At 39.3% G+C, this 19,521-nt stretch overlaps 1 protein-coding gene across 3 annotated transcripts in view; it reads right to left on the bottom strand.

Moving 5' to 3' along the window:
- The window catches only part of SPIRE1 (spire type actin nucleation factor 1), a 205,197-nt gene extending 196,226 nt beyond the window's left edge, over positions 1–8,971 (bottom strand). Inside the window, exon 1 of one of the 3 annotated variants that reach the window (XM_064577986.1) lies at positions 8,389–8,971. In XM_064577986.1, coding sequence (XP_064434056.1) covers positions 8,389–8,719 — 331 coding nt within the window. In that variant the 5' untranslated portion in view covers positions 8,720–8,971. The remainder of the gene's footprint in view (positions 1–8,388) is intronic. The other 2 variants (XM_064577987.1, XM_064577988.1) reach the window with 2 other exon arrangements.
- Between the last annotated feature and the right edge of the window lie 10,550 nt (positions 8,972–19,521).

Genomic DNA, 19,521 nt, shown 5'->3' with positions numbered 1-19,521 from the left:
CCAAAAAAAGGAAAAACTTGTGAAAAAACCGGGGAAAGTCCAAGAAATAAGTTTTGAGAAGGAAATGTCAAAAGAAATTATATTTTTAGAAGAAAAGTAAGATTGAATTAATACAACATACCCCCAAAAAATGTTTAAGAGATCCTACCAACATTTCATTACCAGGCTATCATCACTAAAACAAAAAAACCTATTGAACTCTCATGCAACTAGATGAAATGTGCTTAAACAAAAAAATACTATTGAACTCCTACACAACTAGTTGAAATTTGCTTAAATTGCTTAAAGGACATTGCTTATAGGACATTTTCTTAATGTATTTTCTTTGTATGATGAGGGCAATACCAGCAGCAAAACAGAACAGGGTGTCATGGAATGTCTATCCTTCATACATTTAAAAATCAATAGAATACCAGTGAGATATTGACCTGAGAAGGGCAAAGGCTGAACCAGATAAGCCCAATAAATTCAACGAATGAATAAACAAATCTTACCTGTTCTACCACTCAAAAGTAACTACACAGAAGTTAGAATTAGGGAAAATATTACTGGCTTTCTCAATTAATTTGCATGGCTTTATATAAATCAGTATTCTTCTGGTCCCTAAAGTATTCATGATCCCATGCAACAGTCTGAAATACTTAGCCAAAACAAAAAACCATTTGCCCAGTGATATTTAGTTTTCATCTCTTTTGTTTGCTTGGTTAAGACATTTTATGAGCATATCACAAGAGTGTATTTTATCCACATGCTGTACTGCAGAGCAGTAATGAGGATGTATGTTTACAAAATGGGGAACTATTTCAAATGTGGTTGATCGCCAACATTCTGCATGGTTCCGCTGCAGCTTTAAGGACAGACACCACTAGCCCAGAGTATCCATAAGACTTATAAGAGGAAGGCCAATGATCACAAGATTTGTCCAAACCAGTTCTTGACCATCCACATACCTCAGTCAATCCATACTTAACTCTAGGCCACATTTCACTGACCTCCCCTCATCTCCAGTATATCCAAATTGATACCCCAATATTGGCTGCTCTGGCTTTTGTTTCCAGGTATCTCTCCCTTCTGATAAACAGTGTGTACAGACTGCTCTCTCTTAACCTCTCTATTCAACCTGGCTCTAAGGTATTCATTACATAACTGTTGAAAGGATGAGCAAATATACAGACAGTGGTAGGCATGCCAATATAAGCAAGATACCAAAAAGAGATACTTCATAAATCTAACAAAGTTTGAACATCAAAAATAAGTAAACCTTTTATTATTTCAATTCTTCTTCCATATTAAAAACAAAACAACCCCAGTATCAACAAGCATAATCAGTGCTGAGCTCCTTAGGGATATGTCTGATTGTAGGACGGGGATGAAAAATACACGTCGTAAGCCTTAAAACATCTTGTAGTGCCGGAAAGTGAAGATGTGCTCAAAAACATAAAAGGATGGCTGTATGTCAAAGGCACACAGGAGATGACTGGTTGGCTCAGTCGGTTAAGCGGTTATGTGGCTGCCTTCAGCTCAGGTCATCCCAGGACCCTGGGATGGAGACCTGCATCAGGCTCCCTGCTTCTCCCCCAGCTTGTGTTCTCTCTCATTCTCTCTCTCAAATAAATAAAATCTTAAAAAACAACAACAACAAAAAGGAGGGACAGAGGAGCCAACCTGAAGGAGCTCCCATTGGCCACAGTTGGAACAATCTGACTAAAAACATAACATGGTAATGAATAACAAAGTATAATATATACATGATGCTAGAATGATATAAATAAATAAGTAAATGGGGGAGAAGAGACAAATCTTCCTTACAGAAGAATTCCAAATAATATTACGCAGTAATATAAAATGATATTAAAATTAAGTAATATAAAATTAAATAGTAATAATAATAGTAATTCATCCCCCTGGAGGAGGCCCCCTTCTCCAACGCAGGCTGGGCTTAGTGACTCCTTTCCAAAGAACAGAGTATAGAAAAAGGTAAAAACAGTAACTCTTTAGGCAGAGAAACCTGGCAAACAAAGGTGCACATCACCAGTGGTGCTGTGTGGATATAATGTGCCCCAATCCTATGTGATGAGAGGAGCCTTCCCCTCAGTGGTAATTCCTTGCCCAAACACATAACCCCAGCCAAGTCAAGAAAACGTCAGGCAAACCTAAATGGAAGGACAGTCTACAAAACCCCTGACCAGTACCCCTCAAGATTGTCAAGTCGGGGTAAACAAGGAAAGTGTAAGAAATCACAACAGACCAGAAGAGACTACGGAGACATGAGGACTAAATGTGATATGGTATTCTGGATGGGATTCTAAAACAGGAAAAGGACATTAATAGAAAAATGAAGTCCAGAGTTAATAGTAGTCCAGAGTTAATAGTTCCAAATGAAGTCTGGAGTTAATAGTAATGCGCCAATGCTGGCTTCTTAGTTTTGACAAAGACACCACACTAGTATAAGATGTTAACATTAGAACTGGGTGGAGTACACAGGAATTTCTGTGCTAACTTCGCAACTTTTCTGTAAATCTAAAATTATCTCAAAATAAAAAGTTAATCCAAAACCTACTATATTTGGCAATATTTTCCTCATAATTTTAAACAAATATCTGGAAGAGAATAGTTTATTTTTTCTACTTAGCCAACAGGAGGCAAATGAAAAACATAATATGGCTCTGATGACAGTATTATGAAAGTGGGATGGGAACTGTTGCCATTTTACAGAATTTATGATGCAGGAAAGTGATTCTGACCTCACAAATAAAATAGGCAGAGTGTGACTCATCATCTCGTACCAACATATAGTCCTTGGTAGATCAATGATTGTTTTCTTCAAAAACTGAGTCAAAATTATTGGTGAGGCTACACTGTGGGCTTCCCAACAAAGTCCCAACTTACTTACATACCCATATCTGTATATGACTAAACTCCCCTGTTTTCCTTTGCATAGGGCAGAAAAACAGATATAAACCACAAAGCATTATTTCAAAATTTTTCCCAAAAACGTCTGTGGCTACTCCCACACAACCCAACACAACTAGAAGTACGCTGGAGGGTAAATTGGAGTCAACAGGACACCAATCTTACTGATTATGGCTAAAATAACTTAATTTTGCAAATGACCATCTGCACATATTGTACGCAGGGGCCTATAAGAGACCTATGTAAATGAGTGGGCTCAGAGTTGAAGCTTCATTAACTGCATAGTAAACTTATCAATGTGGTTATGTTTTATTTTCTCTTCTTCGATGACTAGAACTATTTATCTTTACATTACTCATGGAAACTTGAACGCTGCTTGCACATGGTAGGAACTCAATGCATTTTCTTTTTTAAGATTGTATTTATTTACTTGAGAGGGAGAGGAAGAGAGCACAAACTGAGGGAAGGGGCAGAGGGAGAGGGAGAAGCAGACTCCCTACTGAGCAGGGAGTCCAATGCAGGGCTTGATCCCAGGACCCCAAGATCATGACCTGAGCCAAAGGCAGACGTTCAACTGACTGAGCCACCCAGGCGTCCCTGCATGTTTTTAAAACTGAATTAGTCCAACATATTGGGAGATACTGTACAAATGGAATAATTCTTACCTATTACTATACCTGATGAGACATCTCACCAACCCCTAATACCATCATTCACCCCCAAACTCTACCCTGGACATATACACATAAATCTCAAATATTCCTTTCATTTAATGATCAGGATGTTACCACTCAAGAATTATACCAAGAATGAACAAGAATTCATGTTTTAAAACATGTTTTCGCTACTTCAACCTTCTCCACAAGTATTTGTTCTCTCTTTAAAATCAAATAGATATTATTTCAAGACCATTTTTCCACCAAATTAGCATGAAACTTACTGAGAAGCTTGACTGATCATGTCCTCTTTTCAAATCCCAAACAAAGCCCAATGTTCCCTATACCAAGGGATGCCTTTATTAGTATGCACCCAGGCTTTCATTGTTCCTCCCAGGAAAACCTATTACCAATCTAAGATTATTTTAAATCAAGATGCGGTCATAATTTTTAAAATGTTCTTTATACATCTAACATTAAAGATACATCAAAGATTTTGAAATCAAAATCTGAAATGTTATTTTTGTCAGATGGGTATTAAGGCCTAAGAGGCTGTTGAGACCATACAATGGTTCTAAGCTCTAATACTATTGTTATTAATAATTCTCTGTGGCATCCCAGGAAAAAAAAGTTCTAATCTTGCAAAGGTCTGGAATATAACCTAAATTCCATCAGTGACTACTTCCTAAATAACGTGTATAATAAAATGAGTTCCAAATGCCAGTTAGGCATAGTGGTGACAAAGAGCAGGCCATATATGCAGAGCCTGAGTGTCTTTAACTTGTTAATTAAATGTGTGAAAGCAAAAACTGCATCAACCTGCATATAAGAAACTTTTATCAAACAGTAAGGTTTACTATATGTACATAAACATTAGGGAAAATAAAAATGTTGTCAAACACCTAGGAAGAATCATAAGCCCTCTTGATTCTAAACAATGTTTCCTTCTGTCATCACAGAAATACTTCATAAAATATGCTGCTTAAGACCCTATTTCATAATTTAATCATTTTTACTCTTAAGATATACTCTAAAGAACTAATTTTTTCCTTTTTCTTTATCTCCTTCAATCCTATATCACACTGCTTTCATGGCGATGTTAGTATATGGCACTAGATTATATCAGAATGCTAAATAAAATTGCTTGTTCTTCATTGTCTTCTTCCCATTTTGGTCTCATTTCCATGCCTCCCACATCTTTCATCATTTTCCTATTTCTCTTATAGGTATGTCTAATTTAATTCAAAGTGAATATGAACGTTCTGGATGTAGCAACACTGTTAAAAGTAAACAAGAACTAAAATCAATTACTACTATTCACCCCCAAAACAAGTCAAGAAAGCATGTGAGGGGTTATTTCTTCCTATGGGACTAAGGGGAGCGAAACCACTTGTTCATTCAACTCAAGAGCAGAGGGAAGAGTGGCCAGCGCAAAGATTCACTCACTCGAGGATTACAGCCAGGATCCAATTCTCCACACTGAACACAATCCTGTGTACCACCCATCATCCGCTAGACCTGTGGTTCTCAACAGGGGATGACTTTGCCCAGAGAAAACTTGGCCATGTCCAGGGACTTTTTTGATTGTCATGACTTGGGGGAGGGGATGGGTAGTTACTGGCATCCAGTGGGATGCTGCTGAACATCCTACACAGGCATAGGCCAACACCATACTGAATTATTCAGCCAAAAATGGGAATGAGAAACCCTGACCCAAATCTTTGTGTTCCAATTTTTAATAAAAATGCAGGACAGCAGGACCACAGGCACCATGGTGGTGCAAAAGGACACAGAATTAGGGGAGAAAGGAAACTAAAAATTACTGAATATCTGCTACATAACAAGCCTTGCTTTAGTCACTTTACATGCATCGTCTCCCTTAAACCCTCTCGCGTGAAAAAGTGATCTATTCTCATTTTACAGATGAGAAGGCCGGACTCAGGGTGATTGTATATGCAGAGCTTAAGTGTCTCTAATTCATTAATTAAGGGAGGTTAGGGAACTTATTCAAGGTCACTCAGCTAGGAAGGGGAGGAATAAGGACCCAAATTCAAACCAAATCTATTTATAAGCCTAGAGGTTAAAAGACCTGGATTTTTTTTTTTTTAAAGATTTTATTTATTTATTCGAGAGAGAGAGAATGAGAGAGAGCACATGAGAAGGGGGAGGGTCAGAGGGAGAAGCAGACTCCCTGCCGAGCAGGAAGCCCGATGCGGGACTCGATCCAGGGACTCCAGGATCATGACCTGAGCCGAAGGCAGTCGCTTAACCAACTGAGCCACCCACGCGCCCTAAAAGACCTGGATTTGATTCAAAGTCACCACTATGAATTTAAGCAAGTCCCTTAACTTCCCTAAACCTCCATTTGGAAATAAATCAATGGATAAACTGTGTGAAAATATAAATAGGATTGTATGTTGTTGCCAATCAACATATAATCCTATTAAACATCCTACAGTGAAAAAGTACTTCTTAGAATTGAGGCGTCATGATTATCATTTTTCCTTAAAAAATAGAATTTATACATGTGCACAGTACTAAATTACTCAGCATTTTTAAGAATCAAGATTAAGTGTTCAGAAGACACTGCCTTCTGTAGCCATGCAACTACTCTTAAATCCTAGGAGGAAATAAACTAACGTAAGCAACATTTTAGTATGAACTTCCTAAAGATTTTTAATTGATCAAGCCTAAAGTGCTCAAGACTATCAACAACTTTGGTTGGGCTCTCTCAACAACTGGTAGCCGAGATCATGAGCCAAACTAAGGAAGAAGAGGATGGATTATAAATTCATTACCGCTACTGCAGGGAAACTACTATTATCTCCAAAAAGACAGAGTATTACATTGAGGTCAAGATAGTATCACTCACACTAATGATACAAAATAATAATAACAATAATAATTGATTGCAAAATGAGATTCTGATTTTTTTTTTTGACTCTCGTCAGAATACATGAGTCTTTGACAAACTACTAGTAGGTCCATAAATATAACTTAAACCACATTCTTCTGGGATAAAGTTCAGAAGAAAGAATGTAAACTCCTGTTTGTTTCTTCCAGAGGTCAACAAACATTACCAATGCTGCTTCTAAAGAGGGTTGCACACAACCATTTTTCCCCTTGAAATGCCAGATTCCAAGGCATGGTTTTGCCATATTTTATAATAAATGTATCTTGGCATATGATGTTAATATGTTGTAAGTAAATTATAATACCAAGTATTTCCCACTAACATTGTCCAAGTTTAAAAACAATAAACACATTGGGGCGCCTGGGTGGCTCAGTCGTTAAGCTTCTGCCTTCGGCTCAGGTCATGATCCCAGGGTCCTGGGATCGAGCCCCTCATGGGCAGGAAGCCTGCTTCTCCCTCTCCCACTCCCCCTGCTTGTGTTCCCTCCCTCGCTGTGTCTCTGTCAAAATAAATAAATAAATACAATAAATACAATAAACACATCAAATAAACTAAAAACGATTTGAAATAAAATAATTTCAAGAGAATTATGAAGAATAGATTTAAGTAAATGAAAGTTCTAAAATGTGTTTCCCCGAAACACACACACATTTTAATGTTCTGGGGGAAGTGAAACAATTGATAACTAAAATCTTGAATGTTTTTTATTTTAATCAATTTAGATAAGGATTTGCATTAAATGTCATTTTACTGACTAATGAATTACATCTTTCACCTTAAGCATTTTGACACTTCCATCAACTTTCTAAAAGTGCGGGCGGATTATTTCTCTATGTTTTTAATATACTTGCCTCTCAAAAGACTGAATTATAAAAACTGATAGGAGAAACCTATTATCAATCCCCTCATCATCATCCCTAAATCTCTGAGTAAGCCCTAGCTACATAATAACGTGTAGGTGATAATCTCGAAGAATTTACGTTAGACAATAACCAAACTGAAATCCATTTTATCTGGTTTATCTGACATCCTGTCAACTTTTGACTTGACAAGCCTGTTTTTCCATCACAACAAATTTTAACACGCAGGTAAATAGTAGTTATTTTATAACTTTCAGGAGCTAGAAATCATTATTTCGTCTCCTCCTGTTTCTCCCAATTCTCCTCGGGGCTTTTTATATTTCCAAACCGAAAGAATTTGTTGCCAAATTTTTAAAAATACTATTAGCTGACTACTCATCCTGAAAGGTATAATTTTCCTGGCAGCAGAATTAACTGCCCTTGACGAGATCTCACGTGAACCTTTCAGAGCACCTACCACATCCCAAGTAAATAGCCCTGGCATCTAAGTATGTATACATAGCTTATCATGAAAAGGACCCAACCCACTCCATTTCCCAAACAAGACGCGGGCAGCTCTCCTATGACAGTCTGTACAATTACCAGCACCTTGGGCAGGTCCGCGGCCCTACTGCGGGGCGCAGGCCCGCCCGGACGCTCCCTTCACAACCCGCCTTTGTGACGCTGCCGGCCCCCCACCCCCTGCTCCGACCTCCGTGGGGCCCCGCTAGACCACAGCGCCAGCACCACCACCTCCCCCCCCCCCCGCCCTCCCCAGGCCCGGCTCCTCCCAGGTCTCCTTGGGAGGTGGGCGTTCGCGGGGCGGAAGGGCAGGGCCCAGGGACTGCGAGGGGAAAGGGGGGCCGCGTTGGGGGGGGTCCTCCTGTCGGAGGTGGGGGTCGCGCGGCGGGAGGGCAGGGCCCAGGAATGCGAGGAGAAAAGGGGGCCGCAGGGGGTCCTCCCGTGGGAGGTGGGGGTCGCGGGGCGGAAGGGCCCGGCCCGGGGCTGCGAGTGAAAGGGGGCCGCGGCGAGGGTTCTCCGTGGGGGCGCAGGTCGGCGGCCTCACCCGCAGCTGGGTGCGGCTCTCCCGCATCGTCGGGCGCCAAGGTAACGGCGCCGTCCCTCCAGACGCGGATCTGCGCGGCTGAGCGCACGCGGCGACGGGGCTGGCGGTGGCCCGCGGACGCGGCGCGCAGAGACCAGCAGCACTGGTAGCACACGGCCCACGCCTGCTCCTCGTTGATGGGCTGGTTGTAGAGCCGCAGGATCTCCTCCAGGCTCAGCGCGTCCGGCGGGCCGCCAGACGCCCCGGGGCCCGGAGGCTCCTCGCCGCCCGCTGGCTCCGCCCGGGGCTCCCCGCCGCCTGCCGGGCCCGCCGGGCCCGCCGGGTGAGCCATCCCGCGGGTCGGCGCGACGGCGGAGCGCTGCGCCGTGTGCCGGCGTGTTCTCAGCTCCCGAGCATCGTCTCGGCGCGCCGCCGCCTCCTCATCCCCGGAACCGCCCCGCCCAACGGGGCCGCGCGCGCCGTCGTGTTGAACCAGGCGGGGGACTGGGCGAGGGCCCGGCGGCCGTGGGCGAGCGAAGAGCGGCGAGGACGCCGCGGCAGCCCTGACCAGGCCGCCCGCTGCCGCCAGCCCGTAGCGACGCGATGGCGTCCGCCGGCCCCGCCCCGCGCCCGCGCCGGCCGCGCGCTCAGTGCCGGGGCTGCGGAGCCGCCCCGTCAGGGTCCGCACGACCGGGAGCTCGGGCGTGCGCTTCGCCGCCGAGCTGACGGCGCCGACCGCAGCCATCCCCCGCCGAGCTAGGAGGCCACTGGCCCTGGATGCCCCTGGAATTGGCTCGCTGGGAGTCTAATTAGGAGCTCGAACCCAGCCTGGAGCAAATTCCTAATAAACATCTGTGAAACCGCTCCTGCTCCCGCCCACCGTCGGACAGCCCTCTGGGCACGGGTCCTGCGTCTCGTTGAAGCCTCCACACGGTTTCTCCTGACCCGCCGACTTCGCCCCTGCACCATCCCCCGGACCCTCCTCTGCTCTTTTTGGGGTAGCTTTCGCCATCAATATACCATATAATTTACTTAAACGTATTATTTATTGAATAGGCCCTCCCATCTTCATTGTAAGCCCCGTGAGGACAGGGACTTTTTTATGGGTTTTGCTCACTGACTTCTCCCAAGCGCGTAGATCAGGGCCTGGGATACAAACATGTTGTAAATAATTTGTAGATACTAGTTTCAGCGTCCTTCCGGATTCATTTTGTAACGTTTGTACAACTCCTCACTAAGAACGTCTCCAGTGATCACACTCATCATAGTTCTGTTAACCCAGTAAGTTCAGACGATGTGGAATTAATATCACAGTGCCAACACTGAACTGAGGGCAATAAGCCATAAAATAAAAGAAAGAAATACAGCACTCCCCAGAGCCTCGCTGACTTCATTAAGTTATACAGTATAATTCTTAGGTAAAATAATCACTCATTGGTAAATGAGTTTAATTGGTAACTTTCCACTCTGAGGCTAGTCCTGTGTAAGAACCTGACAGAGCTTAAAGTATCCACCAAGTAAGAAATTTATAACTAACAATTAAACTTGTAAGGCAGTTCTGTGCGTAGTATTAGATCTCACACTCAACAATTGCATCTTGCAGTAAAAATTACAAGGGTCTATTATAAATGCTTAAGATATCACAGTAAGTACAGCAGTAGTGGGGGAGAAGAGAGAAAAGCAAAAGGATGTTTTTAAAAAGAGGAATTGAAAGGGGAGAAAAAAGCTTCTCCCTAGTCACCTTATTATAATTTCACTACAAGAGATACAAAAAACCCCTTAAGTAACATCAATTATAGGTTCATAATCCCATTGTAAAAATGCACTATGTTTGCCAAACCCTTGAGAAGAAAGGTCTAATTCCTTATATGATATAGATAGAATGGATAGATATAGATATATAGATACATAAAACCTCTTAAAGAAAAACTGGGAAAAGATACCCAAAATTTGGTATCTTAAAAGTTTAGATTCTGTGTGGATTTTGAAAATACATAGGGCTTTAAAACAGTTTGAACAATGCAGAAAAACAGCTAAATGTCTACTCTTATGGACAACACCACCATCTCCTGGCCTTATGGGATATTGCTGTTGCATTGCACTGTGACAGCTACAACAAAAATCAATTACATTTTATCCTTTACTCCCCCTACAAAACACAAGTTAAATTAATTAATCAACTAATGAATCAATGAGCCAGTCCCTTGTTACTCCTGGTACAGGGCAATAAATAAATCTCCAAGTAAAGATAACAGTGAAGGGAAGAAGGAAGGGAGTGGAGGTGAAGAAAAAGAAAAATCAAATTTTACCTGAAAAAAAAAATTTTTTTTTAAAGATTTTATTTATTTATTTGACAGAGAGAGACACAGTGAGAGAGGGAACACAAGGAGGGGAGAGTGAGAGAAGGAGAAGCAGGCTCCCTGCAGAGCAGGGAACCCGATGCGGGACTTGATCCCAGGACCCTGGGATCATGACCTGAGCTGAAGGCAGTCGCTTAACCAACTGAGCCACCCAGGCGCCCTGAAAAAAAAAAATTTTTTTAAGATTTTATTTATTTGACAGAGAGACACAGCGAGAGAGGGAACACAAGCAGGGGGAATGGGAGAGGGAGAAGCAGGCCTCCCGCCGAGCAGGGAGCCCGATGAGGGGCTCGATCCCAGGACCCTGGGATCATGATCTGAGCCGAAGGCAGACGCCTAACGACTGAGCCACCCAGGCACCCCAAAATGTTATTGTTTTTAAAAGATGCATTCTTTAACACAAATTCACAACAGAAAGATTTTTTCCTTTCCTAAGTGATAGTTTTTAAACATGTATTTGGGGAAGAAAAACATTATGGCATTGAGCCACAGGAAGGTTATATAAAATAGGGCTTTTTTCCCCAGATACTACACTCATGACTGATATACTGTATTTAAAGTAAATTTCTTGCCTTTGAGAGCTTATGTGGAATGAAATTGAGGCAAGATGACAAGCAGAATGTTGTTTGATATATGCAGAAAAAGTAAAAGATAAATCTATTTATTATATAACCTGAACACTTGATGCATTTTTGTACAGACAGTATAATTTTTATATGATTTTCAGAACCCTTTGAAATTTTGATTAGCCCCATGTCCGTCATCATAAGACTCTGAGAAAGTGACTGCTGACAACTCAAGACTATCAGAGGTCCAGATATTCTCAGGACTCAAGCAGGACTGTGGAATAACTTGGAATAACCTTCCCATTTTCTCATTTTCAATTCAAATTCAAAGCTTCGAATACCTTCTTATACAGTATATTTTGTTCCAATTTCTGTCATTGATTTTATTTTTTTATTCTTGGCTTCACCACTTTAAAAAAATTGCTCTATATATTTAAAGTGTCTGATAATTCAAATCAACATGTAAATGTCTTTTTCAAAGTGCTGTTAAGATCTGTGAAAAATAGTGGCAGGTGTTACTCTGAATATGATTTTAGTTTTCATTGATTTTGTTGTTGCATTTATTAAAAATGGAATCCTTGAAATTTTTTATTTTATATTTACTTATCATTTTGCAGAATAAATGTACTTCATGCTTCATACTCTGGACGTGCTGGCTGAGCTGCTCTGAGTCTTTCAGGGAGCAAGGCCTTCAGGGAGCACAGTCTGCCTGTGCAGCCCAAGCTTAATCCAGTCACTCCCAGACAATTGCTCCTAAGAGGCACATTCACCTAGAAAAGTGCACCAAAAAGGAAAAAATAGAACAGCATATTTTTTTCAGTGGCATAACCTAAATTTTCATTGCCCACAATTATAATACTTTATATAAAGTGATAATTTTATACTTTCAAAGTGCTTTCTTCAGTTATACAACTTGAAGGTCAGATATTACTATCCCTATCTTACAAATGACAAAATATAGGACTAGTAAATGAAAGAGGTGGGACTGGAATCCAGGCCTCCTGACCAGCTCAGCTCTCTCGGCTACTTCTATCTCTCTACATTTGCACAGAGCAAGAAAAAAGTCCTCATACTTCATTCCTCACTCCAGCAAGCAAGAGTAGTACATAAAAAGCAGATGCTTTAAATTTGTACATACCACTACGATCAACCAAACTTTTGATATTTTAAATACCTTGTGTGAATGATGCGACGCCCATCTCCCTCCATTGGTCCTTGTGAGTTCACTGGCATTGGGTTTCACCATAGTGGTGATCTCCCCATAGTAATTATCTTCAAAGTGATCTATAATAACTCCATCCCCATAAAGAATTGCAAATTATCACTCCCCTAAGAAGGCTAATTCCATCAACAATCTTAAATGCAGTCTGAAACTCATCTCTTGTAATTTCAATAATCAAACTAAATATTAACCCCAAATCTTTAAAATGAGTCATGAAAATTAGCATGTGACCTCATACATAGAATCAGAAGTACAAAGACCAGGTAAGAACACAACAAAATTGGATTCCTCTGGTCTATAAATTTGCAAAAGAATTAACTTTTCTATCCAAAGGTGAAGATATTGAGAAACATTTAGAAAATACCCATGAATGCCCTTTTACTAAGTGGTACCCTAAACCAGTGTTTTCCACAACATATTCATTCTGTAGCATCTAACATATTCAAAATTTACCTATCCTACCTTGATGAGATTAAGTTACATACCCACTGATAAAAACTGAGAAAGAGTAGAGGAACAAGGCAAAATAGCTGAACAGTAGCGTATCAGTATGTTCATGAAGGATTTTGGAAAATACTAGGTCAAACAATAGTCATGTTTCACTTTATTAATGTGATTCACCTTTGAGCAATTATTTTTAAATCAACAAGGAGAGACAGTCTTCTGATTCTGAATGTAAGTGGAATTATTAGCTTCAATTAGTAAAGAAGATTTGATTTGGAAAAGACCTCATAGATCTAAATTTGAGGCCAAGCCACTATTTTACACTTATAAAAATTTGAGTCTGCAAGGTTAAGTGACTTACCCCAAATTACTGACAGTTGCCAAAAGTACTTCAAATATACTTCCTTTATTTATTTATTTATTTTTAAAGATTTCATTTATTCATTTGACAGAGAGAGAGACAGCTAGAGAGGGAACACAAGCAGGGGGAGTGGGAGAGGGAGAAGCAGGTTTCCCGCTGAGCAGGGAGCCCGATGCGGGGCTCGATCCCAGGATCCTGGGATCATGACCCGAGCCGAAGGCAGACGCTTAACGACTGAGCCACCCAGGCGCCCCCAAATATACTTCCTTTAACATAAGCTTTCCAGATCCTGTTTTTTAGCCATATTACCTACTTCTCATGAAATTTCAAGTTAGGATAAGCAGTAGCTTATTTCTTAATTCTAATGGAAAATAGAAAACAATACAAGGCACGAAAATATCTTTATTTGATAGCAAAATTTTGATGTTTGACAATAATTGCTTGAAAATGTAGAATTCTCAATAAAACATTTAAGACACCAGAATTTTAGGTTGTATAAGTTAAAGAGAATGCATTTTCAGACTGAAGTCATACTTTGTTGATGAGACAAAGCTAAAATATTTTTCAAACCTCCATATTTAATTTTTGCTCTACTTTATACAAAAAAAGATGGCCCTTTCTTGTTGTTCAAAAGATTGTCATTTTTACCTAATGTGCCAGTGGAAGTCTGGAGCTGCTTTTGGCTCTAGTGTTCTGTGACTGTGAAAGGCTCATTTCTCTTCCAAGGTCAATATGTAACTAACACAAAATATGGCTTACTTTAATTCAATTAAATAAGCAATGAATTAAGCCTTGCTTTGGTAATTTTTGTGGAAGGGTATAGGTAGGGCTGTACTTATCTTTTAGTAGTGCTTTTCTGTCAAACTATTTTCTTAACCTGACTTCCTGTGTCCTCTTGATCTTTTCTCAATAGTCATTAATGGAGTACAATGTCTTTCTTTCTCTTATTTCCTATGCATGTTCATTTCTCTTGGGAACAGGAAGTGTGACCCTTGCTCCTATTTTCTGCCTAGTAATCATAATCCTTCCTAAGAGATGTTAGAAAAAAATTGTTGACATTAAAATTCATAAAGATATGACTCCTAGATCTCAACCTAAAGCTATGACAATATTTTAAACACACTTCCTAATGCAATTCTTTTAAGGGTATTAAAACTATTTGCTGGGCACCTGGGTGGCTCAGTTGGTTAAGCATCTACCTTCAGCTCAGGTCATGATCCCAGGGTTCTGGGATCGAGTCCTGCATCAGGAGCAGGGAGCCTGCTTCTCCCTCTCCCTCTGCTGCTCCCCCTGCTTGTGCTCTCTCCTCTCTCTCTCTGTCAATCTCAAATAAATAAATCTTTAAAAATAATTTTTAAAAATTTTTTTTAATGCTTTATTTTTTTAAAAAAAGATTTTATTTATTTGATAGAGAGAGAGCACAAGCAGGGGGTGGGGAGCAGCAGGCAGAGGGAGAGGGAGCAGCAGACTCCCCACTGAGCAGAGAGCCCGATGTGGGGCTTGATCCCAGGACCCTGAAATCATGACCTGAGCCGAAGGCAGACGCTCAACCAACTGAGCCACCCAGACACCCCTAAATAAATAAAATCTTGAAAAAAAAAATTATTCCCTTGCAAAATTTGGTAAGTAATTGTTATCCCTCAACTGCAACATTGTCCTAATGCCATTGACATTTTCAGTTTTAACTAAATTACAGTGTTCATTTTTTTTCTTTGTAGCAGAAGCAATTTTTAAATTCTATTGATTTTGTAGGATTATAAATATTGGGCCAACTTTCCTCAGCTAAAGCAGAGCACTAAAGCAACCACCAAAGTAATTTAGGCCAACTGTTCACGACCTTTACTCTGATCTAACACATAAACTAGAAGACATTCATTTATACAACATTCCTATAAGCATATCTAGGGATATTTGAAATTCTCAGCCACCTATGTATATACCTCCACTTATTTCTCTCCCACTCAAGAAAGCTTGCCATTATGCAAGAGAGTGAATATGACATAGTTAAAAGCCCAATACCATAGTGTTAACACCTTAAATTTGTCTTAATTATTGTAAAGTAAATTAATGCATTAATATTAAAAATTCTTTCAAAGCACCTGAAATAACTAAGATAGCAGCTTGCTGCAGTCTTAGTTAGCAAATCAGATAGAATTACAACAACAGTATCCTGCCATTAACTTTTACCTATGCAGTTCACAACACAAAAAGTAGCATTTTTCCGTGATTGTGTACCAAATGACTAGAATCTCTATTACACGTATTTTAGAAGAAAAACTTACCATGTAAAGACATATTTCAAAAAGACTTCAGCTAATTTTGAAAATGTCTTTGAAAAAGAACCTATTATTGCCATGGAATTTTACAAAGAGGTAACTTTTGAATTAATTTTTTTCTACTATATTTAAAACAACCTCTACTTGTAATATACCAGTTATTTAACTGATTCTTACAATCAGCTTTGTTAAGAACTGAAGATTCCACTTTAACATCTTTGAACTAATCTAAAGACATTAGTTTTAGTGATGTATTGCCAGAAAAAAAGTAATCAAGTTTCATTTGAAACATTATAACTTTAGCTTAAAAAATTAAAAATTCCATATCACTGGAATTAAGCTACTATAAATCTAAAGCTGATTCTTCTAAGTTAAGATGTATATGAGAAACCCTAGAGCAACCACCAAAAAATAAATAAGCTTAAAAATATAGTGACAAAATTATTAAACACATTTAAATGCTACATTAGAAAATATTTACTTAATGCAAATGAAAGCAGTAAAGGGGAAATAAAGAAACAAAAAAGGTATGAAATACAAAGAAAACAAAAAGTTAAATGGTAAACATAAACCCAGCTATATAAATAAGAACATTAAATGTAAATGGATTTAACAACACAGACAAAAGGCAGAGACTGTCAGGCTGGGGGGGGGGGAGATTTGACTATACACCGTCCAGGGGAGACACTCTTTATATTGAAATATATGAATTCATTAAAAGTTAAAGGATGGAAGAAGATATGATCATGCAGACAGCAACCACAAGAAAGCTATACTAATATCAGAAAGAGTAGACTTTAAAACAAAAACATTATTAGACATAAAGAAGACTTTTTATGATAAAAGGATATATACATATACATACAATTACAAACATATATAACAGAGCACCAAAATACATGAAGCAAAAACTGAAAGGAATAAAGTGAGAAACAATTCAATGGCAATAGTTGGAGGACTTTACTACTCTACTTTCATTAACAATTGAACAAGTAGAATAGAACCATTAATGGATAGATAAAATATCTGAACACTATAAACCACTAGACCTAGCAGACATCTACAGAACACTCCACCCAACAACAGAATATACTTTTCTATTAAGTGCACATGTGAACATTCTCTAGGATAAACTATGTTAATCCACAAAACAAACATCAATAAATAAGTCAATAGCAGGGGAAAAAATTGGGTAATTCACAAACATTTGGAAATTAACACACTAACACACTCCTAAATAGCCAATGGGTCAAAGAAGAAATCAAAAGGGACTTCAGAAAATACTTTGAGATGGATGAAAATGAAGAAAACACACTGAAATCTGTGGGATGCATCCAAAGGCGTGCTTAGAGGAAAATTTATAGCTGGAAATGACTATATTAAGAAAGAAGAAAGATCCCAAATAGTAACCTAAATTTCTACCTTAAGATACTGCAAAAGGAAGTACAACTAAACCTAAAGCAAGGAGGACAGAAATAATAAAAATCAGGGTAGAAATGAATGAAAAAGGAACAGAAAAACAACAAAGAAAAATCAATGAAACCAAACCCTAGTTCTTCGGAAAGATCAACAAAATTGGGAAAAGAAAAAAGAGAGAGAGAGAGGGAGAAAAGTCTCCCATTACTAGAATCAGAAATGAAAGAGTTTTTACCACTGACCTTATGAAGAAATACTATGAACAACTGTACGCCAAAATTAGATAACTTAGGTGAAATGGATAAATTCCTAGAAAGACACAAACTATCAAAACTGCCTCTAGAAGAAACAGACAATCTGGATATACCTATAACAAGTGAAAAAACTGAACTAGTAATAAAAAAACTACCCACAAAGTAAAGCCCAGGCCCAGATGGTTTCTGAATTCTACCTATCAAAGTGAAAAATGAATCAACTTGGGGCACCTGGTGGCTCCAATGGCTAAGCATCCAACTCTTGATTTCGGCTCAGGTCATGATCTCAGGGTTGAGAGATCAAGCCCTGCATCGGGCTCCATACTGGGCGTGGAACCTGCTTAAGATTCTCTCTCCCTGACGATAGACTCTGAAAAACAAACTGAGGGTTCTAGAGGGGAGAGGGGTGGGAGGATGGGTTGGCCTGGTGGTGGGTATTGAGGAGGGCACGTTCTGCATGGAGCACTGGGTGTTGTGCACAAACAATGAATCATGGAACACTTCATCTAAAACTAATGATGTAATGTATGGGGATTAACATAAGAATAAAATAAAATAAAATAGAATATTTCAGGTTTCCCATTGAGAAAAAAAAAAAAAAAAAAGATTCTCTCTCCCTCACTCCTCGCCCCTCCCTAATGCCCCCCCCAGCTCATGTGAGCTCGCTCTCTCTCCCACTCTCTCTCCAATCTCTCTCAGAAAAAAAAAAGAATCAACTTTTCACAAACTCTTCCAAAAAACAGCAGCAAGGAACACTTCCCAATTCATTTTATGAGACCATTGTTACCCTGATATCAAAATCAAAGACATCACAAGAAAAGTAAAATTACAAGCCAGTATCTCTTATGAATACAGACAGAAAAATCCTCAATAAATTACTAGCAAACTGAATATAGCAGCATATAAAAAGAATTATACACCATAACCAAATATAATTTATCCCAGAAATTCAAGGTTGGTTTAACATTTGAAAATCAATTCATGTAATACATTATATCAATAAATAAAAAACAAAATACACATGATCATCTCAATAGATGCAAAAAGAGCATTTGACAAAAATCCAACACCCTTTCATGATAAAAACAACTAGTAGCTGGACAGGAACTTCCTCAACCTGATAAAGGGCATCTATGAGAAAACCAATTAAAAACATCATACTTAATGGTGAAAGAATGATTTCTCCCCAACAGCATGAACAAGACAAGGGTATCCGCTCTTACCACTTCCTTCAACATTGTGCTAGAGGTACTAGCCAGGGCAATTAGGCAGATAAATGAATGAATGAATGAATAAAAGATATCTAGATTGGAAACGAAGAAGTAAAACTACTTCTGTTGCAGGTGTCATGATTGTGTCTAAAGAAAATCCTAAGGAATCCACTAAAAAAACTATTAGAACTATTAAATGACGTCAGCAAAGTTGCATGATACAAGATTAACATACAAAAATCAATTATATGTCTAACACTTGCAATGAGCCACCTAAAAATGAAACTAAGTAAAACAACTCCATTTATAATAGCATCAAAAAGCTAAAATAGGAATAAATTAACAGAAGTACAGAACTTATACTCTGAAAACTACAAAATATTGTTGAGGAAAAATAAAGATTTAAAATAAATGGCAAGGGGCGCCTGAACGGCTCAGTTGTTAAGAGTCTGCCTTTGGCTCGGGTCATGGTCCCAGGGTCCTGGGATCGAGCCCCACATCGGACTCCCTGCTCAGCAGGACGCCTGCTTCTCCTTCTCCCACTCCCCCTGCTTGTGTTCCCTCTCTCACTCTGTCTCTCTCTGTCAAATAAATAAAATCTTTAAAAAAGTCTTTAAAAAAAAAATAAATGGCAAGACAACCCATATTCGTGAAGCAAATGATGAAATGCCTTCATCTTAACCATATTAAGATGACAATACTCCACAAATACTCTACAAATTCAAGGCAATACTTCCTAGAATCCTGGTGTTTTATAGAAACTGACAAGTTGATTCTAAAATTCATATGGAATTGCAAAAGACCCAGAATAGCCAAAACAATCTTGAAAAAGAACAAAGCTGTAGGACTCTCACACTTCCCAATTTCAAAACGTACAGAAAAGCAATGATTGATAATTAAAATGTGTGGTACGGGAACAAAAAAACAGATTGGCACGATAGGAATAGAGAGTCATGACTCTATTCCTACATCTATGGTCAACTGACAAGGGTGTCAAGATCATTCAATGGGGATAGAATAGTCTTTTCAACAAATGGTGGTGAA

This window comes from Mirounga angustirostris, unplaced genomic scaffold, assembly GCF_029215605.1.
Source record: "Mirounga angustirostris isolate CCGP_5_RB_7025 unplaced genomic scaffold, mMirAng1.0.hap1 SCAF_14, whole genome shotgun sequence".
In the NCBI taxonomy this organism is placed as follows: Eukaryota; Metazoa; Chordata; class Mammalia; order Carnivora; family Phocidae; genus Mirounga; species Mirounga angustirostris.
This window is presented reverse-complemented; position numbering and strand designations above follow the sequence as displayed.